The sequence below is a fragment of the Gastrolobium bilobum genome, unplaced genomic scaffold, assembly GCF_033153095.1.
Source record: "Gastrolobium bilobum isolate Gb01-03AN ecotype WA unplaced genomic scaffold, APGP_CSIRO_Gbil_v1 utg19851, whole genome shotgun sequence".
Taxonomy (NCBI): Eukaryota; Viridiplantae; Streptophyta; class Magnoliopsida; order Fabales; family Fabaceae; genus Gastrolobium; species Gastrolobium bilobum.
Genome location: NW_026895776.1, coordinates 70,320 through 95,345, shown reverse-complemented (window position 1 = coordinate 95,345; position 25,026 = coordinate 70,320). Strand labels below are relative to the sequence as shown.

General features: G+C 34.7%; 2 protein-coding genes and 1 pseudogene across 4 annotated transcripts; all 3 read right to left on the bottom strand.

The window, feature by feature from the left end:
• Positions 1–1,200: 1,200 nt before the first annotated feature.
• Positions 1,201–4,803, bottom strand: LOC133295799 (pentatricopeptide repeat-containing protein At3g03580-like; annotated as a pseudogene).
• Positions 4,804–9,368: 4,565 nt separating this feature from the next.
• Positions 9,369–12,473, bottom strand: LOC133295808 (1,4-dihydroxy-2-naphthoyl-CoA thioesterase 1-like). Its single transcript, XM_061494668.1, has 3 exons — positions 12,174–12,473; positions 11,813–12,004; positions 9,369–9,705 (listed from the first exon to the last, which is right to left on the bottom strand). The coding sequence occupies exons 1-3, from the start codon at positions 12,312–12,314 to the stop codon at positions 9,553–9,555; spliced, it is 486 nt and encodes a 161-aa protein (XP_061350652.1). The 5' UTR covers positions 12,315–12,473; the 3' UTR covers positions 9,369–9,552.
• A 7,281-nt stretch (positions 12,474–19,754) lies between these two features.
• On the bottom strand, positions 19,755–20,760 carry LOC133295806 (expansin-A1-like). Of its 3 annotated transcripts, none has more exons than XM_061494664.1 (3): positions 20,595–20,760; positions 20,213–20,519; positions 19,755–20,118 (listed from the first exon to the last, which is right to left on the bottom strand). In XM_061494664.1, the coding sequence occupies exons 1-3, from the start codon at positions 20,722–20,724 to the stop codon at positions 19,809–19,811; spliced, it is 747 nt and encodes a 248-aa protein (XP_061350648.1). In that variant the 5' UTR covers positions 20,725–20,760; the 3' UTR covers positions 19,755–19,808. The 3 variants fall into 3 exon arrangements, with proteins under 3 accessions (XP_061350648.1, XP_061350647.1, XP_061350649.1); XM_061494663.1 differs by having other exon boundaries at positions 20,213–20,501; XM_061494665.1 differs by having other exon boundaries at positions 20,213–20,501; positions 20,616–20,760.
• Positions 20,761–25,026: the final 4,266 nt, after the last annotated feature.

The window sequence follows — 25,026 nt, the reverse complement described above, 5'->3', positions numbered from 1 at the left end:
TACTGATCTTCTGTTAGTAGAGTCATTTTCCTCCATTCTACCGCTTTTAGATTTGGCAGTGTTGATGTGGTTCAAATGCAAATTTTTGTATTTGTGTGGAATCATGCCATGGCCTAACAAATTGGCAATGTAGTTCGTGTTTGAGCTGGAATTTTTCTCATTTATTAGATTGAAAAAGACACTCTTAATGCTTATTTGAGGTCCAATATTTGTTGTAGAGAACAGATTTACATATTGTTAGTTGTGTTGGTAGGGAAGAGGATGTCTATCTTCCCCCTACCTTCAATATCTACCCCTAAGTGGTTAGATAATTAAAAATTATTATTTAATTTCTCATACTTTTTTTTCTAAAAAATTTTTACAAAAAGTTATTTTATAGAGTAAGGGTAAAAAATACAAGGTGGGGCACTGACCAATTTTAATAAAAACTGGTCACAAATCTAAGTCATGTTGCAGGTTACATAAAATCATATGCTTCATTCTTTTTTTCTTTTTTAATAAGTGTTTTAATATTTATTAGCTTGCTACCAACAAATTCATCAAACTTCAAACTACCCCACAACAACCGGGCATGAACTCACAAACCCAACTGCAAATCTCTAATATAAGCACAAAGGCTCATGACACTAATATGTCTAAAATTATCCTAAACTAGACATTCATCCACTGTCGTCATCCCCATGACTTCCACAGCCTCTTTCCTAAGCCCAGAGTCCACAAGTACATTCAAGACAAAGTTATAAGAAAAGATATTGCTATCATACCCACCAGGAACTGTATCAAAAACTTGCAATGCTAACTTCACATGAGAGCACATTGAGTACATGTGAACAAGTACACTCTTCACATGCTCATGAGACACAAATCCAAATTTGAACAAAAATCCATGCCATTGCATTCCCTCTTGGATTCTCCTACTATGAGAACAAAATGAAAGAAAAGTGGGGAACATAGACTCATTGGGGCATGCATTTTGCAATGAAAGCATGTTTTTGAAGAGAAAAAAAACTTTCAAGTGGTCCCCACCGTGCAAACCCCCGCCATTAAAGCATTCCAAGAAACCACATTTCTCAAGGGCATTGTATTAAAGCATTCCAAGAAACCATATTTCTCAAGGGCATTGCATCAAACACTCTTCAGACAAAACACAGTTGGTCATATTTGACATATAAATGGATTAGGAAATTGAGTGGATTGATGTCAGAAGGCTTTTAAGTATGGCTGCAAATGAACAACTGAAATATGCTCAATCATATGAATGTGGCAAGCATTGAGTACAGTTCTCTGGGCAACAACATGTCACTCCACCTGAATCATCTTCAGGAAATTCTCAGCTTTGTCATGCAAACCATCCCTGCACAAAAGCATAACAATACATGTGTAGTGTGCCATCCATGCACAATCTTAAATTTTTTCATAAGCTGGTTCAAGTAGTAAAACCCTTCTTGTAAAAGACCTAAATGAACACAAGCAGAAAGAACCCCGACAAAGGTTACATAGTTTGGACATTTTCCAATAGACACAATATCTTGGAACACTAATAAAGCTTGTTACCCAAGTTCTTGATGGGAATACCTACATATCATAGCATCCCCACCGATAATATCTCAATATATCATATCTGAGAATACATTATAAGATGAATAAATACTACCACTCTCGGAATATATATTTATCAAAGCATTCCTGACAATGACATGATTCTTTAAACCTAACTTCTCAACTTGGGCATGTAATAGATCACCATATTTCAGTGCCGTTATCCCTGCACATCCATTAAGCAAAATTGCAAAAGTGTACTAGTTAAGCAGAATATCTTCTCGACCCATACATGTAAAAAGATTCAAAGTCTCCTCAGAATAAACATTCTACAAGTAAGCAGTCATGAGGGCTATCTACGCAACTATATTCTTCTTTTGAGGACCATTAAAAACTTTCCTTGCATTCAAAATTTCACCATATTTTCCATACATGTCTACTAGCTTGCTACCAACAAATTCATCAAACTTCAAACCACCCTTCAACAATCGGGTATGAACTCGCAAACCCAGTCGCAAATCTCTAATCTGAGCACAAAGGCCCATGACACTGACATATGTAGCATTATTCAAAACAACATATTCATCCATTGTCATCCCCGTGACTTCCACATCCTCTTCCCTAAGCCCAGATTCCACAAGTACCTTCAGGACAGAGTTATAAGAAAATATATTGCTATAATTCCCACTAGCCACCGTATCCAAAACGTGCAATGCTGACTTCACATGAGAGCACCTTGAGTACATGCAAACAAGTACAATCTTCACATACTCATGAGACACAAATCCAAACTTGAACAAATATCCATGATACTGCATCCCCTCTTGGACTCTCTTACTCTGAGAACAAGAAGAAAGAACAGTGGGGAACACAATCTCATTGGGGAATGCACTTTGCAATGAAACCATATTTTTTAAGAGCAAAAAGACATCCAAGTGGTCCGCACCGTGCACATACCCTGCCATTAAAGCATTCCAAGAAGCCACATTTCTCAGGGGCATTGCATCAAACACTCTTAAGGCAAGACAAAGTTGGCCACATTTGACATGTAGTTGGATTACGGAGTTGAGTAGAGTGATGTAATAGTGCTTTCAAGTATGGTTGCGAATGAGCAACTAAAACATGCTCAATCATACTAATGTGGCATGCGTTGAGCACAACTCTTTAGGCAATAACATCTCATTCCACCTGAATTATTTTCATGAAATTCTCAGCTTTGTCATGCAAACCAGCCTTGCAGAAAACCACAACCATACAGGTGTAGTGCTCCATCCATGCACAATCTTAAATTTTTTCATAAGCTAGTTCAAGTAGTAAAACCTTTCCTGCACAAGACCCAAATAAGCACAAGCTGAAAGAACCCCACAAAGGTTATATAGTTTGGACATTTTCATGCTGACACCATGTCTTGGAACACTAATAAAGTCTATTTGCCAAGTGCATGATGGGAATACCCACATATCATAGCATTCCAACTGATAATATCTCGATATATCATATTTAAGAATACATTATATGATGAATCAATGCTGCCACCCTCGAAATACGTATTTATCAAACCATTGCTGACAATGACATGATTTTTTAAACCTAACTTCTACTCTTGAGAATGTAATAGATCATCAAATCTCAGTGTCGTTATCCCTACACATGAATTAAGCAAAACTACAAAAGTGTACTCGTTAGGCAGAATGTTTTCTCGATCCCTACACGTGCTCATTCGCAACCGTACTTCAAAGCACTCTGGCATCACTCTACTCAACCCCCTAACCCATCTATATGTCAAATGAGGCCAGCTGTGTCTTTCTCGAAGAGTAATTAGCGCAATGCCCTTGAGAAATATGGTTTCTTGGAATGGGATATCTGCACGATGGGGATCACTTGGAAGTCTTTTTGATCTTCAAAAACACGTTGCAGGAGATATAAACCCAATAACTTAGTGTAAATGTATTTTAAGATTATTAAATTTAATAAAAAAAGACAATTAGGGAATATAAATCAGCAATATTCTTACCTACTCCAGCTGAGTCAGTATTTTGGTATGATCCTATTCTACGTCTCCTATAGTAAATTTTTCAAAGAGTCTTATCACCTTCCTTCTGCTCATCTTCCACATCATGTAGCACATTGACAATATTTGACACATATCATTTCCAACAATTGTTCGACCTTTTTATAATTTTGAATAAACTCCGGATAGTTACTATTTTCTGAATGAAAGACATGGATTTTATTTGCTATCTTTAGCCAACTTACTCCAGGTTCCTTCTTAATGTTTCTTTCCCTCATCCGATTCCGAATCGTCATGACTCTATCCCACCTACTAGCCTTGGCATACATATTCAAAGTCTCCTCAAAATAACCATTCTGCAAGTAAGTAGTCATGAGGGTTGTCCACACAACTACATTTTTCTTTTGCAAGTCATCAAAAACTTTTCTTGCATTCAAAACTTCACCATATTTTCCATATATGTCTACTAGCTTGCTACCAACAAATTCATCAAACTTCAAACCACCCCTCAACAATCGGGTATGAACTTGCAAACCCAGTTGCACATATCTAATATAAGCACAAAGGACCATGACACTGACATATGTAACATTATCCCAAACTACCATTCATCCATCGTCATTTCCAAGACTTCCACAGCCTCTTCCCTAAGCCCAGATTCCACAAGTACATTCAGGACAGAGTTATAAGAAAAGATATTACTATCATTCCCATCAGGCACTGTATCCAAAACCTGCAATGCTAACCTCACATGAAAGCAACTTGAGTACATGCAAACAAGTACAATCTTCACATACTCATGAGACACAAATCCAAGATTGAACAAATATCCATGGTACTACATCCCCTCTTGGACTCTCCTACTATGAGAACAAGAAGAAAGAACAGTGGGGAACACAGACTCATTAGGGAATGCACTTTACACTGAAATCGTGTTTTTGGAAAGCAAAAGGACTTCCGAGTGGTCCCCACCGTGTAGATACCCCGCCATTAAAGCATTCAAAGAAACCACATTTCTCAAGGGCATTGCATCAAACACTCTTCAGGCAAGACAAAGTTGGCCACATTTGACATATAGATGGATTAGGGAGTTCAGTAGAGTGAAGTCAGAATGCTTTCAAGTATGGTTGCGAATAAGCAATTGGATATGGATGGCTTTGCCAAATGATAGCCATTTGGCATGAGAGTTTCAAAAGCTTAACAAGTTCTTCAAGGAATGGCATGTACCTCCAATACACAGCCCAATTGCTCATTCGCAACCATACTTCAAAGCCCTATGACATCACTCTAGTAAACTTCCTAATCCATCTATATTTCAATTGTGCCCAATTGTGCCTTGCCCAAAGAATGTTTGGTGCAATGCCCTTGAGAAATGTGATTTCTTGGAATGCTTTAATGACAGAGTATTTGCACGGTGGGGACCACTTGAAGGTCTTTTGCTCTTCAAAAACATGGTTTCATTCCAAAAATGCATGCCCCAATGAGTCTGTGTTCCCCACTGTTCTTTTTTCTTTTTCTCATAGTAGGAGAGTTCAAGAGAGGATACAGTGTCATGGATATTTAAAATTTAAATAGAACTTAACAAATATAATTTTAAAAATATTTAAAATTGTAAGATATTATGTATGAACAGACATGGACATATCAAGGATCAAACACACCTGTGTCAATTTTCAAATTTAGATAGAACTTAATAAATATAATTTTAAAAAATATTTAAAATTTAAAATTGTAAGATATTATGTATGATTAATTCAGGTAAAAAATATGACTTTAAAATGAAAATTTCAAAATTATACAAAGGGAAAGCTTAATTATCTTGAAAAATTATTTTTAAATTTAAAAATAAATATAATAATGATATGCCATTTTTAAAATGGAACACTTGTCATAATTCACTCATTTGAATTTGGAATTTCCTACTTATTTTCAAGTTGAAGTAAGCTATCCCATCAACCGCTTATAAAAAGATAAATTTAAAAAATGGTAGATTGATCGACAGGGTCATTGTTTGCTATCAGTGATACTGTTAATACTGTTGTCTTGCATTAGAAGACAATTTTGTTCACAGCCACACAAATGAAAACACAACAAATAATTGACAACTTAACGGAGGGATGGATGACGTACAAATTAGGCATCAGCTCGCCCCACCACTTATTTAGCAGTGTTTTAAAATCTCATCTCACTTCTCGGGTTGATTCGGATCAACCTTTACCCCTCTCCTCTGAGGGATGGAGTCATAAGTTGGACTCTATATGCATATCGACCCTTTTGACCCTCAAAACTCGGTCGGGTTTCAGTGACTCCAGGGTCAGAGGGGTCAAAGAGGTCACTGCATGTTTTTTTTTTAAATTCCATGAAACAACATCGTTTTATTAAAAAAAAAAAAAAATACTTGCAAACCTAAATCTAATCGGTCTCTTCTCTCCCAGCGACCTAAACGTCTTCAATCTTGCCGTGAATCTTCTAGAAAAGGTAAGAATTTTACCTATTCAAATAAAATCCTTACGGCCGTCGATGGAAAACAAAAATTCATTCTTACTTCCTTTAAATTTTTCTTTGTCAAGGACCTTCTCAAAAGAGGCAGAATCGGGTCAGCGTAGTGACCCTGACCCCATTAGAATATGAGTTTTGTACTTTGGTATCTTGATACTTTAATTAGGTTGTGTAATATTGACTTGTGGGTGTAATTGGTGAATTGTGTTAAGTATATTTTGAATCTTTGATGATTAGTGATTTATTTTTTAATATTTTCATATAGGATATATATATATATATTTATATATTTTTAATATATAAAATCGGGTCAGCGTAGTGACCCCATGACCCCCCGATTGAACCCGTGACTCCGTGATCCCTGACCTCGGTCGGGTCGATGGGCAGACCGAATTTTTAAACAATGTTATTCAGTGGTCATTTTTCATAAATAGAAATTTTTCTTTCATTTTTATCCGTCTTTTTTTGATTTTTTCTCTCTCAATCCCTTTTTTTTTTTTTTTGGGAGGGGACCACCGTATTCCCGTCCAATCAAAAACTCTCTCCACCTAACACGTCTAAAAAAGGTGTGTTTAGGCTGTGGATTGCGCTTAATCTAAGCACGAATAAAGGGTCATATTTATTTTGAGTACGGATAATAGATTTATAAATTAATTTTAAAATATTATATTTTGATAACTTTAATTAAAATAATAATATATTACTTTTTTGTCGGTATTGTTGTCTAATTATTTTTTTCCGTTGACTATAATTTCTTCTGACCAAATTTTGCGTCATTTTCTTTTGGAAGAGAGTTTCTGATGTTTTCGGTGATAGATATTGTCTTTATTTTGTTCTTGACTATTATCTTATTATTTTTAGATGCCAAATTTTTCTGTATAAATCTGATCAGACCAAATACAATATGGGCTGGCCAATATGTATCGAGCCTAATCACACACGGTTGAGATGTGGATTGTTGTTCTTGGTCTTGGGCCTTGTATCAGAGTTGGATCTTACTATATCTCTTTCCTTTGTTGTAGCGCGATGAATCTGAATGAGGGTACCTGTGAAGACACTCCGATGCTTAAGTTAGTATCAGAGGCAGGAGTTTGTATGTTATTAATGCAAAGGATGATCATACCTTGGTGTTGTACCATTTGCTTATATGGTGGTTATGATGTCGCCTTAGCAAGGCGGCTTGGCCTCTGAGTGGCCAGGCTGGGGCTGCAGGTCAGTGCTAGGACCTGAGTAGCCTTATTTTCTCTAATGTCCAGTCGTAGAGTCGCGGCAAGCTGGAGCTGTCTTTCGTTTATTGGAATAAAGGCGCGGTGGGATTGCCTTGGGCCTTAAGTCAGCTTCCTTAAGGGGGTTTTATCCGCGATACGGGCATCGCGTCCTGTCCTGCGCGATGAGGGCATCGCGTCTTATGCGCGATGTTTGTCCATCGCGCTTGCTCTGGATCCTTAATGGGTTTGTACTTCTCCATACGTCATTGGGCCTCTAATGGGCCTATATTTTATCCGGATCAAAATCTACCCTTATTCATTTATTTGTTGTACTGATCTTCTGTTGTAGAGCCATTTCCTTCCATTCTACCGCTTTTAGATTCGACAGTGTTGATGCGGTTCAAATTCAAAAAAAAATTAGTGTGGAATCATGCCATGGCCTAACAAATTGGCAATGTAGTTCGTGTTTAAGCCGGAATTTTTCTCATTTATTAGATTGAAAAAGACACTCTTAGTCTTAATGCTTATTTGAAATCCAATATTTGTGTAGAGACCCAATTTATATATCTTTCGTTGTGTCGATAGGGAAGAGGATTACGTACCTTCAATATCTACGCCTAAGTGATTAGATAATTAAAAATTAGAATTTAATTTCTCATACTTATTAATTTTTGTATTACAAAAAGTTATTTTATAGAGTTATAAGGGTAAAAAATTACAGGTGGGGCACGGACCAATTTTAGTAAAAACTAGTCACAAATATGCGTCATGTTTAGGGTCAGAAAAAGGGGTTCGACTCTGCTGGCCAATCCACCCTACCCGCCAAACGAGACAAGGCGGAATGAGTTTTTCAACCATCTCAAAAGCGGAGCAGGGAGAATTAGTTTTTTGGCGGGTTGATGGTGAGCATAGGCAGGCCAAGGCGGCCAATGTAAAATGGCCCGTCAGCCCGCCAAATGGGCCAGAGGAGGCCGAGTTTTTTAGCCCACTTTCAAAAACGAAGTCAGGCGAGTTGACGACGGAATGTGACGGGCCGCCCACTTTGCCACCTCTAATCATGTTGCATTTTACATAAAATCATACGCTTCATTCTATTTTTTTTTAAGTGTTTTCTTTTTTTTAATTTAAGAGTCTTGTGCAATATGTAATCTATTTGTTAATTATAATATAACAAAAACAATATAATATGTTCGAATAACATTTTTGTAGATAAATGTCCTTTATTGTGTTTTGGTCTTGTCAAATTTTAAGAAAAAAGGAAATTAATAATGGGTAATCAGTTCCAACCATCATAGCAGATCTCCGGGCTGTTTTATTTCCTGATTGTCTTTCGTTTTGTGTCGGGGCATAGCCCCTTAATAATCTTCCAAAAAAAAAATCTCATATATTTATGATGGGTCCGTTTTTTTTACGGTTAATGTAGATAATTTATTTATATTGAGACCAAAATGATGTCATTTTGAGGAGGAAATCAAAGTATTTTTGTAATTATAATTTATTTCAGAGTTATAATAGTTTTTTATTATAATTTTTTAATTTTTCAACCCAAAACTACATCGTTTTGGTAGCGAATGTTATTATCTACATTCACTGTATAAACATTATAAACATTAAAGACATTTATAATTCACTCCAAACACTCAAAAAAAAAAATTAATATATATATTGACTGACACGTAGAGATTGTGAGTATGCTAGAATGTATACAAATAATTCATAGAGATGATGTCCTCATGTTATTTTTACTGTTGTGCTGGTTCAAAGCTGTCTACCATGGAACATAGGTCATGTACAAGAAAAATAAAATAGAGACATAGGCCGGTTCTGGTTTTTTTTTTTTTTCTTAAACTGTTTTTTAGAATAGTTTTAGAAGTAGTTGTTTTCTATGCTTTTTGTTTTAAAAGTTAAAAATCAAAACCTAAAACAAAAACAATCTAGATTTGTTTTCTAAATTTGATAACAAAAAAAGAGTTACAATTTTTTAAATTTTTTTTACAAAACAGGCTTTGCCAAATAGATTTCTTTATTTTTTTTGTTCTAAAATCAAAAAACTGTTTTTGAAAACTTATTTCAAACAAGTTCATAATATGTAACTTACTGGCATTGGAGTAGTGTTGGCTCTCAAGTAGGTTTTCGTCTTCCATTTGTAATTATAAGGAGTTGTATCCTTCCATTTAAGTTACAAATTATGACCATGGTGAAGGTGTTACTTTGTGTATCTCCAACAATCCTTTCCTAATGGTATTTCAGATTACAACAAAAGTTTTGCCAAGGTAAATCAAACAACAGGAATATTCACAGCCTTGCATGCTTCCTGAGTTTGTCGCCAGCATCTTTTGCATTATCTGGGACAGGCATGTTGCATACTAGAGTAACCCTGGATGATGATATCAGGGATCTCTTTTGTGAGTTTGAAGGATCAATCTTCCAGATTCTAACCTCCCACACCTGGTCTCGAGAAAAACATTATGTCATAACATTTTATTTTATTTTGTTCTTAATAATATGTTTAACTAACAGAGTTTGCTTATGACATATGAATAGTAGTTTATGCAGTGTTTAAAAACTCGGCCCGGTCATCGACCCGGCTGAAGTCAGGGGTCACTACGCTGACCCGATTTTATATATTAAAAAAATATAAATAGATATATCTTATATGATAATATTAAAAAACAAATCACCAATCATCAAAGATTCAAAATATACTTAACATAATTCACCAATTATAACCACAAGTCAATATTATACAACCTAATTAAAAGTATCAAGATACCAAAGTACAAAACTCATATTCTAATGGGGTCACTACACTGATCTGGTTCTGCCTCTTTTGAGAAGGTCTCTGACAAAGGAAAATTTAAAGGAAATAAGAATGAGTTTTTGTTTTCCATCGAAAACCCGTAAGGATTTCATTTGAAGGGATAAAATTCTTACATTTTCTAGAAGATTCACGGTAGTGAGGTGAAGATTGAAAACATTTAGGTCACTAGGAGAGAAGAGAACAATTAGATTTAGGTTTGCAAGTATTTTTATTTATTTTTTTAATAAAACAATGTTGTTTAATGAAATTTTAAAAAAAAAAAAAAAAAAAACATGCAATGACCTCTTTTGACCCCTCTGACCCAGGAGTCACTGAAACCCGGCAGGGTTTTGGGGTCGGAGGGGTTGATATGCATATAGGGTCCAACTTGTGACCCCAACCCTCATAGGGAAGGGGTCAGAGTTGACCCGGATCAACCCAAAGAATGGGGCGGAGTTTTAAAACACTGAGTCTATGACTGCTTAAAAATTTAATCAACAAGTAGTGATTCATTATTTGTACAAAAAAAAAAATTGATAAAATTGTTTCATTATTGGACCTGACAATTCTTAATTTACTGATCTTTTCTCCCAAGATTAGTGGGTTGGTGAACACACATATCAAGGGGATCGAACGAACATGCTTGTGCTAAGTTTAAACAAACATAATTTATGGGTACTAAGATGTATGCTATGTGGCTTAAAAATTACTATGAAGTGGAGAAATTTTGGATCTTAATCAATCTTTTAAGATTGCGCCACCATTTTTAACCTTTTATTTTCTATCAGATTATTTCAATATTCTCTTTCTTATCTCATCATCAATAAATGATTGTGATCAAATAACATAACTATATAATCACTTTTCTTTTTCCAATCCAAATGCATGAGATTTTGTGTTTGAGAATGTATATTGAAAAATAGTTCTCTTTTGATGGTGTGTGTCAGGTAAAATTGTTTGAGTGAACATTTCACAAAGTAGTTGTAGAACTTACTTCCGAAAGCGGTTTATTTCTTTTATTGAAACAATTATTATTATTATTTTGGAGGGGTTGTTTAAAAAGACCACATGACCAAGAGGACCATAACTAAGATGAACTTAAAGTGGATAAACAGGAACAGAACACATGGTGGAAAGCTATGGACATGTCTAATCAAATATAGTAAATAATAACTCCCAATTTTAGCACTTTCTTCCTGAACAGTGCTACACACACACCAACACACATATATGCATAATTTCATATTTATATTATTTTTGTCATTTAAATTAATTCATCACCTCATTTTTTTTTTTGATAGCTCCACTGATTATCGGGGTTTCGTCCAGATTATGTTCAGTCCGACCCTAGTAAGTTACTTAGCATTGCAGGTGAATTTTCCAGCGAAAATTTTCTGCATACACAAAATCTCGAACTCGAATCCTTGCTTAAGCGAACCCAAGAAGAGACGTGAGGTCATGCATTACTCTTTTCCCTCACCTCATTTCAGGACCACTTTACCACCACTCACTTGCCTTTATCTTTTCTTTGACCAAGACAAGAAACTTTTCTTCTCTTTTTTTATGAGTAACATGTGAACAATATCTAATGAAGAAAATTATGTAAAACCACCCAACTTAGTATGAATTTATAAAAATAAAATAAAAATTAATGTGATAACACTTCAGTTTTGTTTTCTCCCTTGATTGGATCTGTTCAGGATACAAGATAAGGATGGAGTTGAAAAGGTGAAAGAAGGGGAATGGGGGAATAACCTGAATGGTTTTGCCAACGTTAAGAGGGGTGGCTTCAGCATAGACCAAGTCACCAAGCTCAGCACGTTTCAAATGGTTGATGCTGAGTTGAATCCCAGCCACTCTTTGATAACCACTAGCCATATGTGCTCCTATGCTTGCCAAAGACTCTGCCATCAATGCTGATACCCCTCCATGTAAAACCTTGAATGGCTACACCATGTATAAATTTAACCAATTCTAAGAGGGTTCATTCATTTTACTTGTTTGTTCTTAAAAATATATATATATATATATATATATATATATATATATATATATATATATATACTAAACCAGATTGAAAGTATGTGTAGGAAGAAAAATGAAAGTGAGTTTTGACCTGGCAGCACTTTTGAGTAACAGTGAGATGGCCAGCTACCCTTTGTGGTGACAAGTCTTCAATCTCAAAGCCAATTGATTGAAGGGGTGTGTCTACTTCAGAAGCCTTTGATGTTGCAGATGATGGTGGCTGGTTTTCCATGAACAAATTGGATGAAATTCTCTCTTTGTGAATTATGTTTATGATGCACTTTTCATTAGCCACAATAATTGAGGCTTTGGTAGGTAGATTATCTTGCGGTCTTGAGATGTTAGATGGTTTTGATGCCTTGGTGGGTAGGTGAGCGTTTTCAATTCACCATTTTTGCCCAACACGTTAGGTAATAAAATATTTATTTTATATTTTTAAAGTGAATCCCTATTTTTTGTTTAAAAACACGTGCACGTATGCTCCTTTATGGAACGTTTGGCGGAGAATAAAAAAAAATTATTCAAAAATTATGATTTTCAGAAATATAGTGAAAAAATAAATTTTTCGATAATGTTATCCAAAAGTTATTTAATAGGATAAAATATTCTCAAAAATATTGAGTTAATTTTCTTGATGCTATATTTAATTATGTTAAATTTTTTCTTATCATGATAATACTAAAATTGCACCCCCTGAGTAATATTTTTAGATGGTATTTTCAGAATAATTTACGCACAATAAAATTATGGAAAAATTTTAAAAATCTAGTACTAAACATTAATAAATAAAATTATCACCTTTTCAGGTATAGTAAAAAAAATCTTGTAACAAACGCCCTTCCGTGATTATACAATGATTGTTAATTTCTTTCTTTTTCTTAATAATAACTTCTTCATTGGTAACGATAATATTCCATCGGTTTTTACAGTAACTGTGTATAAATATCAAGCAACCAAGCGTTATAAGTTATGGTTGTTTTACTTTTTTTTTTTTTTTATAACAACTTAACTGTTTTAATTTTAGGATTTTATAAGAGTTATATTGTAGGAAAAGTAATTGTGTAATGTTATAGAGATTTATTTTGCGTACCGTAATTTCTTTTTTTTTCTTTTTTCTTTAAAAAATGTGGGCCCACAAAATATTATGTGTGTAAAAAAATTTGTTGTGTCATGTTAAATGACAAATGCAAACTCCTTAATTTTAATGTATAAAAGATGGGTCCCCAATTTTTCTTTTCGCTCACAAGAATTTTTTTGCAACAACCAATTAATAATGTGTTTTAACAGTAAAATATAATTATAAAAAAAAAAAAAAATTCTTCGTCATGTCAGCCGATAGCCTTATAAGGAAAAAGAAGAAAAATAATTTTTAAAATTATAACTATATCTTAGCTATAAAATATAATATTAATTTGTTAATGCAAAAAATCTCTTCTCTCGTAAAAGAAAAAGTTGGTGACAAAGTAAAATATAGCTGATAAGAGGTATTACATTGTTTCTTGACCTAATAAAAAGGTAAGATATAGCATAAAAGCTTACGAATTATTTAAAGCAATGTTCATATCATAGTCCGACAGAAGAGGTATACAATGTTACTAATCAAGTGTGTTCGGATTATTTTATTTTTAAAAACTTAATCATTCTTTTCTTTTTTATAGTTTCTTGAGAGAGTACTTTTAAAAATTAATTTTCACTTCTATGTTTTTTATTTCTTCACTGATTCATCGATTATCCAATTAGTTTGGTCAAGACGATTAGAATCACAAGAGTGGTAAAGTTCTTTCTATCAAAAAATTTAACACAGTTACCTAATAGGACTTGAACTAGAGACCATTAATTAAATTAAAATAAATTATTGTCAGTTGATCCAGATACTTGGTGGTAAATATTAAAAAAAAAAAATTCTCTCCTAAACCAAACACATGCTAAGAAAATGAAAAAACCAAAAACCAAGAAGTTCATAAAGCCGAAGAGGATTAATCGGGCCAAGGAACTAAGTACGCTTGTGTGACTCAGCCTATGGAACTACTACAAAGGCCAGAATGCTTCATACTGACCCATTAGCTCTCAATGGACCACTAAATCTTACCTTCTTGGTCCAATTTGAAGCCCTTATTGTAGAAATGAAACCAAAAAAAACTAGACACTTGTTTTTATTTTTTCCTTTCCTTTCATATCACAATCAATACAATTTGAGTTACACTTGAAATAAAAGGGTATTTGAAATATTATTAAATCGTATTTGAATCTGTACATAGGGGTCACTATTTATAGAGACTTCTTGACCTAATTTTGACCTAATGGGCTTGGCCCAATATACAAGTAACGGACTGAATAAATACAAATAAATGACTACATAATTACTAATAAATGACTACATAATTACTATTTACAACAGCAATAAATGACTACATAATTACTAATAAATGACTACATAATTACTATTTACAACACTCCCCCTCAAGCTGAGGAATAGATATTTATCATTCCCAGCTTGCTAGCAAGTTCTTGAAATCTATCTGAAGGAAGCCCCTTTGTCAATAGATCAACTAATTGACGCCCAGTGGGAATGTATGGAGTGGTAATCAACCCGCTATCAAGTTTCTCTTTGATGAAATGGCGGTCGACCTCAATATGTTTAGTCCGATCATGTTGAACTGGATTATGAGCTATACAAATAGCGGACTTATTATCACATAGCAGCTTCATAGGTCCCTCACATTTTATTTTTAGATCATCAAGTACAATTTTCAGCCACAGTAACTCACAAATGCCTTGAGCCATAGCTCGAAATTCAGCTTCTGCACTTGATCTGGCGACCACATCTTGTTTCTTACTTCTCCATGTCACCAAGTTACCACAAAGAAACATGCAATAACCAGTGGTAGAACGACGGTCAGTCACGGATCCAGCATAATCAGCATCTGTGTAGACTTCTAAAGATAGATTGCCATCACGTCGGAATAACAACCCTTTACCAGGAGTACCTTTCAGATACTGAAGAATTCTCTCTACTGCCTGCATATGTTTCTCCTTTGGATCGTGCATAAACTGACTGACAACACTAACAGCATAAGCTAAGTCTGGTCTAGTATGGGCCAAATATATCAATTTCCCAACTAGCCGTTGATATTGTCCTTTATCAACTGGAGGACTCTCCTCTTCATAGCCCATCTTGTGATTCTGCTCAATAGGAGTATTAGAGGGTTTACACCCGAGCTTTCCTGCTTCTTTGAGAAGATCAAGAACATATTTCCTCTGGCTGATAAAGATTCCTTTGCTCGAATGAGCTACTTTCTATCCCTAGGAAATATCTCAGTTTTCCAAGGTCTTTGACTTCAAACTCAGAGGCAAGCCGTGTTTGCAGAATCTGTCTCTCCACAAAATCATCACCTGTGATAATAATATCATCAACATATACAAGGAGCACAGTAAGCTTCCCATTTTGGGAGTGCTTGAAAAAAAGAGTGTGATCTCCTTGACTTTGTTTATATCCTAAGGTCATCATAACCTTAGTAAACTTTCCAAACCAGGCACGAGGTGACTGCTTCAATCCATACAAGGCCTTTTTTAATTTACAAACTTTATTTTCTCCCTTCACAGAATCAAAACCAGGCGGAATTTCCATGTAGACTTCTTCTTCTAACTCACCATTGAGGAAAGCATTCTTCACATCAAATTGGTTTATATCCCAATTGTAATGGGAAGCAAGGGATAACAAAACTCTCACCGTATTCATCTTTGCAACTGGAGCAAATGTTTCTTCATAATCAATGCCATAGGTTTGAGAGTAACCTTTGGCAACTAATCGAGCTTTGTATCTCTCAAGAGTTCCATCAGAATTATATTTCAGGGCATAAACCCATCTGCACCCTACTGCTTTCTTTCCAGTAGGTCTATCAATAACCTCCCATGTTTTATTTTTCTCCAATGCATTCATCTCCTCTTGCATGGCTTGAGCCCAATTCCTATCTTTCAAGGCTTCATGTACTGATTTTGGGATTGCAATAGAGTCTAGTGCTGAAACAAAGCTTTTGTGCTACACAGAAAGATTAGCAGAGGAAACAAACTGGGAGATAGGGTATTGAGTACAAGAGGGACAGGAGGGACAAGATTTCTTGGGACAAGTTCTTTTTCCTTTTCTAAGAGCAATGGGTAAATCATCAGAATCAGTAGTAATGGGTAAGTCATCATGATCAGAAATATGAGATTCAGGACTTACCAGTGGTTCAGACGATTGAGGTTGCTGCTGAGACAATGTGGGTTGTTTCCTTCTTTCAGGTGTCATAATCTTTCGTATCTCTGGTGTACTTGATGCATCAATCACAGGAGAATCAGTCACAGGAGGATTACTCACAAGAGGATTAGACACAGGAGGAACTGCCAAAGGAGAAACAGACACAGGAGGAACAGGACCAGGTGGAGGATACACTGACATAGGTAAAGGAGTAGACACTGATGATTCAAACTCAAAGAAGGGAGGTGATGAGATTTCTGGTGAAGGATTCTCCCCCTGAAGATGAGGACCTTGGAAAAAGGACTCAGATTCCTGAAATGTAACATCCATAGAAACAAAAAATTTCCTACTACTAGGGTGATAGCACTTGTAGCCCTTCTTATCAGGAACATAACCAAGAAAAACACATTTAATAGCCCTAGGGTCCAACTTACTGCGATGATGTTTATGAACATGAACAAAAGCAACACACCCAAACACTCGTGGAGGAAGACTCATCATAGTTGGAATAGAAGGGAAAAAAGAAGTCATAGAGTGAATAGGACTTACATGGTCAAGTACCCGAGTGGGTAAACGGTTGATCAAGAATGCTGCAGTAAGAATAGCATCTCCCCAATAGTATTTGGGTACATGTGTCTGAAACATTAATGCACGAGCCACTTCAAGAAGGTGACGATTTTTTCTTTCAGCAACCCCATTCTGTTGGGGGGTGTCAACACAAGTAAGTTCATGAATCATACCGTTATTTCTTATAAATTGGGAAAAGCTATGATTAACATATTCAGTACCATTATCTGTTCTAAGTCTCTTGAGTTTTTTACCAAACTGGGTCTCAATCATTTTATAAAATTGAAAGAACAGTTGTGGTACCTCAGACTTTTCACGCATTAAGTACACCCAAGTTACACGAGTGCAATCATCAATAAAAGAAACAAACCATCTATTTCCAGAACCATGAGGGACTTTAGAGGGACCCCAAACATCAGAATGAATAAGATCAAAAGGTTCAACATTCTTAGTAATACTAGAAGGAAAAGACACACGATGATGCTTAGCAAATTCACAAACATCACAATGAAAAGACTCAACAGATTTAGACAAAAACAATGACGGAAATAAAGATTTAAGTAAACTAAATGGAGGATGACCTAAGCGCTTATGATGAAGCCAAATCAAAGAATCAGCAGTTGATTGACCATGAGACATCAAGATGTGATTTGTTACTTTATTTGCAGGAGATTGTGACACCAGATAGTACAGCCCACCTTGCTCTTTAGCACTACCAATCGTCTTCCCCGTGGCGAGATCCTGAAAAACACAATGGGTAGGATAGAAGGTTACAGTACAATTCAAATCTTTTGTAATTTTATGAATAGAAAGAAGATTCGTGGAGAGTTTAGGAACATGAAGAACATCCTTAAGATGTAAGGACTGCTGTAAGTTTATGTCACCAGAACCCGCAACTGATGTATGAAAGCCATCAGCTACGGCTATTGTATGAGTTCCAATGGTAGGATGATAAGAGGTAAAGGAGTCAGCACAACAAGCCATATGATCAGTAGCACCAGAATCAACAACCCAAGAATGTTTAAAATCATTACATGAAGAAAGGAAAGAATAAGTTTTGGAGCTCATACCAGTCATAGTCAAAGCACTAGTATCAGATGGCTTACTCATAGAATCAAGAATGGTTCGGAGCCGTTCCAACTCATCTGGACGAAATGCAGGTTGGGTCTTATTAGGTGTAGGAGTTATTTCAGAGGAAGTAAAATGCGCTTGACCACGCAACTTTGCCATCTTTTCTAAGACAGATTGCTTTCCATAAAGGCGAAAGCATAAATCCTTGATATGACCTGTTCTTTTACAATAAGAACACCATCGATCATCTCTCTTAGGTCTAGAAGAGGTACCATCATAAAATTTTGAAAAAGAACTCCTTTGAGAAGAGGCCATACTGCACAGAAAATGGTCAAAGAAAAGCTCGAAGAAGCCAAAAAATCACAAATAAATACCAAACGATGTCCGATCAAAGAGAGGAGCACATATCCAGAAAGAGGATGAAAAACCACCGGGAAAGGGTCCAATCGTGATGAAAAGATGCTGTCTTGTGATGAAGAATAATGGAGACGATGAACAGTAACAGAGATCCAGTATAACAGATATCTTCTCGATCCAAGAGGTCCCCGGAAAAAATCCGGTGGCGGCTGATGGCAGCGAGAGACTAAAAGAATAAAAGGTTCTTGTTCTAAAGACAATAGGCGCGGAAGCAGAGCCCTCAGGATCGAGAGCTCTGATACCAACTTGAAATAAAAGGGTATTTGAAATATTATTAAATCGTATTTGAATCTGTACATAGGGGTCACTATTTATAGAGACTTCTTGACCTAATTTTGACCTAATGGGCTTGGCCCAATATACAAGTAACGGACTAAATAAATACAAATAAATGACTACATAATTACTAATAAATGACTACATAATTACTATTTACAACAGCAATAAATGACTACATAATTACTAATAAATGACTACATAATTACTATTTACAACAGTTACCCAAAAGGTCTTGTCTATCTCCATCCATTGAAGTTGAACCTTACCAACTCTATTTCAGAAGGTCATACGATATTTTTTCTATTTTTCATATCCAGCGTTTAGGACTCACTAACATGATAAATCTTTTCAAAAAAACTGAAGACACATGAAGGATATCAGTTATATAAATAATGAATTCATTTGTTTTTAGAAAATATGAAATGAATCAATTTAAGCCATCACATCATCTGCAAATGCTTGCCACATTCAATAGTAGTTATTGTTCCTATTTACACTCTGATTTATTAGTAATGTACTTACTAAATTAAATGTGACCTGAACAATTCCGCGAGAAAAAAATATCAGGCATCAGCCACTTCAATCACTCATTCTGCCAACCGCACTTTTAGGAATGCAAGTAAAGTTAGGCATTTTTTTTTGTTGGGTAACGATATTCTAATTACCAAAAATTTTTACTACTAACTTACTATCCATCACATCAACATTGGATAAAGAGAGAGAATATTAAAAAGTTTTTGAAGAAAAAAAAAATGTTAATCTAATGGTGATTAGATAGGTAGTAAGTTAGTAGTGAAAAATTTTGATAGTGAGAATATCCATCGTCCTCTTTTTATTATGCAATTGAAACATCACCTTTTTCCTTTCATTCATCAATAACTAAAGTACAAGGACACATTCAACAATCTTTTTTTCACAAAGATCTTTCTCAATAGAGCAAGTACACAATTTGCTGAGGCATAGCATAAATTAAGCCAGCACATCATCTGCAAATGCTTGCTTGCCACATATAAAATCAAAATATATATATAAAAGGGTCCAAACCATCTTCTGTTTAGCCCAATATTAACCCATCTACACTTCTCAATAATACAGCTGCAATCTTAAGATACTATTACTACACATTACTGAAAAGATGCTCAATTAAAGGGTTGGTTAGTGGTTGAACTGCCTTCCAGTGTAGGTCTGCCCAAAGGACCAACTAGATGGGGCAACATTATATGAGACCAACCTATGGCCATTACTGGTGGTGACTATAAAGGAAAGGCTTTGTCCATTCAGGTAGGAATTACTCTGCCAGTTTTGCCCCCAGTTCCTTGACATGGCTTGCCATCTAGTTCTTGAACCTTTGATTGCCACACCATGCACATCACCAGCACCTCCAACATTAGTCACAAGGACTAAATTGAAGTAAGAATGACCATTAATAGTGAACCTGATTCCACCACTTCTCCTGCACCTTACCCTTCAAAATTCAAAACCCATGAAAGGAAACAAAAATGTTAGCTTCAAGGCAAAAAAGTTATACAGTAAAAAAAGAATGAGAATGTGGAGTTTACCTTCTGTAAATAACAGGTACAATCCCAGCTTTATACTGGGAAATGTGCTGGAAAATTGGTTGAGAAAGATCAAAATGGTGTTGGGGAGGGTCACACCAACCACCAGGTGGGCAAAAATTAGTGGCAGTGACTACAATTGAGCCAGGAAGACACCATTGTGGGTCATTCACACATTTGATTTCAAAACATGCACCACAGCTCAAGCCATTGTTGAACATGGCAGTGCTTAGTGCTGCTGTATTAGTTCCATAACCTTGGCTATACAAGTTTCCATACCCACAAGCCCCACCTGCAATATGAGATGTTACTAAGCAAGTAAAGAAACTATATATATAGTACAACTATGACAAACACAATGTGAGTTACATTTGTGCAGGCATACCCATTGTCCCAGAAGCATCACTTCCACCATAGAAAGTGGCATGAGCATTAGTCCAACCCCCATAAACATAACCATTTACATGTGAAACCATAGAGAAAAACCCCAGAAGAAGAAATCCAAGAAGGGCCATTTTTTTTCCTGCATAAATGTAACATTGGAGTATTAACAAGTCAGCAATGTGTAGATTGTACAATAATTCTGATGCAACTAGAGCAGTTAATAGTCTATGAAGTGAAAGAAAAATCAGAAAGAAAGGAAGAGAATTAGTTAAAGAAATTGAACCTTTGAAAAGAGTAGTTTGATGAAATGAAGAGGGAGTTGGAAGGGAATAAATAGAAGTCAGTCAACATCAAACCTGACAGACACACTGACACAAATGAGCTGTTGGGACCATGCAAATGCTGAAAATTGTGAGGGTGAAAGGGATCTAGGGACTCTGCTTTTGTGGAAAACTATGCTTTTTTTTAACTGGAATATGAAACATACAATTAAAATGAAATTGGAGTCCACTGTGAAGCTTTGAGTTATCCTTACACTTGTCTACATACTAACAAAGTTGCCTGTAAGAAAAAAAAAGACAAAAAGTTGTGTGGCTCTTCCACTGCAGTAAAATTAGTCCACATAAGTAACTAACTACCTGTCAGGAGAAAACAAAAACAAAAAAACCTTATTCCAAAACACCTTAAAAAACAAAACTTTTTTTTTCTTTTACCAAACCTTTTCTATCCTAAAAATGAAATCTTTCTTCTGGAAAATGACACCCTTTTTTAGAAGAAATTCTCATAATATATGATAGTAAATACACGAATCTAATTAAAATATATATAACACACCTGATATAGGAACTGAACATGTACGATCAGATTAATTTTGTTATGCCTTATAACAGAATTTAAGCCATCAAATATAATCATGTGTATCTATGCATGAATGTATGGTCTGTCTTAAATCAGGATTAAAAAACAAAACAAAGGTTGGCATTAGGCGTAATGAGTCAGTCGTTGAAAAAAATAATTATTTATATGAGATTGATGTTGAAATATATACTATTAGACAACATAAGAAATTATGTACACATAACCAGATGCATGGTAATACATGTCACCCAAAGCGTCTATGAAGAAGTGGTGGTAACGATTTGAATGCAACTATTTATTGGATAACAACAAAGATAACGTTCTTGTGAGTGGCATTTATTCTTTGGATGCGAAAAAGGCCACTAACAAGGTGCAGTAAATAACTTACGCAAGGACCAGGACCAGGACCATATTCCATACTCCATAGTACTGTGTACGTCCATTGCAGCAAACACAATATAATTCGGCCACAGCCACTCAGCCAGTACATATATATCGTAATCAATTAAAGATGACAAAATTCGTATTGCAATTGGAAAGTTTTTATTATTTAAGGTTAATATACAAAATTATATACATGCGTGTAAAAGAAAAATCACATAAAGTCATTATTCAAGAATGAATAACTTCATATTTAAAAAATATAAGTCATCTGATTATATAAGTCACATGATTATATAAGATATAAGTCTAAAAACACAAAAAGAGAAAATTGAGTTTTAAAAAATGAAAAATAGGGTTTTTTTTAAAAAATAAAAAATATTAAGTTTTATATAAGACTTATATTTCTACCGTTTTTACACTTCTACCCATTTTTACTTGTGTTTTAACATATTTTCACACTACGTTGTTATATTTTTAAACTAGTTTTTGACAATCAAGATTGTAACCACACACACCCTTCTCTCTCTATATATATATATATATATATATATATATATATATATATATATATATATATGAGGCAGGATCCTTTGACACCAGTGTCAAATTTGACACCTCATATATATATATATATATATATACCTGGGCAACATCATTTTATATCGGGGGCAAGAAAAACTTAAAATGATGTGAAAATAAAAAATGTGAAAATAAAAAATGTGAAAATAAAAAATCTTACCCTGAATCTTAATTATTAATCTGCTTGTATTTAAGTGTTCATATATTTTATAAATTAGAGCATTGGTGATTTATAGGATAGTCCAAATTAATGTGTTTAAGGACCCTAGTATGTACAAATAGTTCCTTTGTAAGAGATATGTCCTAGGGTTAATGGTGTTTTTTTCTTCCATGGGGGAGAGAATTAATTATAGGTAGGTTTCTCAAGTGTGATTTGATATATGATGTTCAACCCTTTGCATTGAGTATGTGACTGTGAAGGGTCTTATATAGTTGTTGGCTTGTTGCTCATGTAATAAGTATGACGAGTTGATACAGTCATTAAATATAAGGGTTATATTTATCTACTTTTACATAAGATAACTACATTTCCTACACACACACAAGCTAGGTGGGTCCCATTTCTTTTTTTTTCTCTCTCCTCTTACTTATGGGTCCCACTTACAATCTTGTTTCTACAACATAAGATAAGCATTTTCCTACAACATAAGAAAATTATTTCCCTAAATATAAATAAGATCAAAAGTTAAAATTAAGGGAGTAAGTTACACGGATATAATTAAATATTATCTTTTTTATATTTAATTATTTTAATTAATAAATTAGAATAATTAAATATAAAAAATATAATGGTTTAAGATTGAGAGTATTTGATATATATATATATATATATATATATATATATATATATGGGCTTAACATTTTTGCAGCTGCCGTAGATAGTGTTATCTACAGCTGACACAAAAAAGTGGACCCCACGACTTTAAAAAAAAAAAAAAACTCAGGATCTGGTGCCGTATCCTAGGATCCGGACGCGGATCCTTGCTTGCTGTAGGTACAGCAGCTGCAGAAATTATTTTGCCATATATATATATATGTGTGTGCATATATATATATATAGGAATCTTATACGGCCAACGAAGCACGAACACGCCAAATTTTTAAAAAGATGCATGTCCGACACGTGTCGGACACTAACACACGCTCCGACACGCGGTCAATATTATGGGACACGCGGTCAACGTTCCGACACGTTTCGACATATTTTTCAACACGCAGACAACTTTTTTCAACACGCGGTCAACCCTTCGACACGCATCCGACGCATTTTTTCTTTCTCTTTTTTGTTAAGTCTAAATTTTATTTTATTAACTAAACATAAAAAAATAATTTATAAATTAATTTTTTCTGATAAGAAATTTGACATGAAAAATTAACAAGGTACAAAAAATTTTTTTTTTTTATATTTATGTTATGAAATTTGAATATTTGATTGGTTATATGACTTATTATGGATTGTTATATATATTAAATATAAATTATATTATATATTAAAAATATTATTTAATATCAAAATGTGTTCCAGCATGTCGAAATATGATAAATTTTAGAATTAACGTATCAGTGTGTCGTATCGTGTCGTATAGTGTCAATGTCGGTGCAACTTGATTTTCGCCAATTAACGATTATCATTTATTACAAATTAATAATTAAGTAATGAGTTTGATTTGCGAAAGTAATAATTGTTGGTTGACAAAAATATATAGTTTAAAATAATTTAAGATATGATTGTAGAAGGTTGTAAACGAAAATAAATTGTAAGTATAACATTTTCTGTAATGAGTGTTCTCCCGGGAGAAGATATTGTAGTTTGTAAGAGTTTGTAAACAAAAAAGTTTGTAAGTATAACCTGCCCCGAGAGAGAGAGAGAGAGAGAGAGAGAGAGAGAGAGAGATAAGAGACGTACATAAACCAATGGGGTAAATCTGCAAAGAGATATATGTTTTGGCTGGCATTCATGCAAGGTTGCTTAGCTATTAAATACAAACATGTGAAATTTATTCATACCTGCAGACACAATCACCTACTCAGTTATTACGCTCATAAAACACCACATTACACATAAACATTAACCCAACAAATTAATGGTATTTTTTTGTCGTAAGTATAAGTACCTAGCTCATGCTCATGCCGTGTATAGAAATATCTCGTTGTCCCCAACTCCCAAATGCCTGATTACCAAGGGCAACGGTTAACTTAACGTCATCCCATTTTACATGTACGTATAAGATGCTAGATAATCAAACGAAAATTTAAGCTTCATTTTGATTCGTTCATTTCGTCGGCAGAGATATATCATATGCAGTCTCTTAAATTTGAAGTGGGATCTAGCTCATACATATAATCTATCTACTGTTTCACATGGGAGGACAAGGCCATCTAGCCCCACCACACAGACACCACCACTTTATATCATATTTTTGACGTTTCTATGTTGCATTTTGGGAACACGTGTTCTCTCATAAATTTTCAGTCCTTCAAATTTTGATAAATGTATTGAGAGAGAGGAAATCCAATTTTACCACATCAAAAAAAACCCAGGCAGTTAGTAAATGTATTGAGAGAGAGGAAATCCAATTTTACCACATCAAATAAAACCCAGGCAGTTAGCG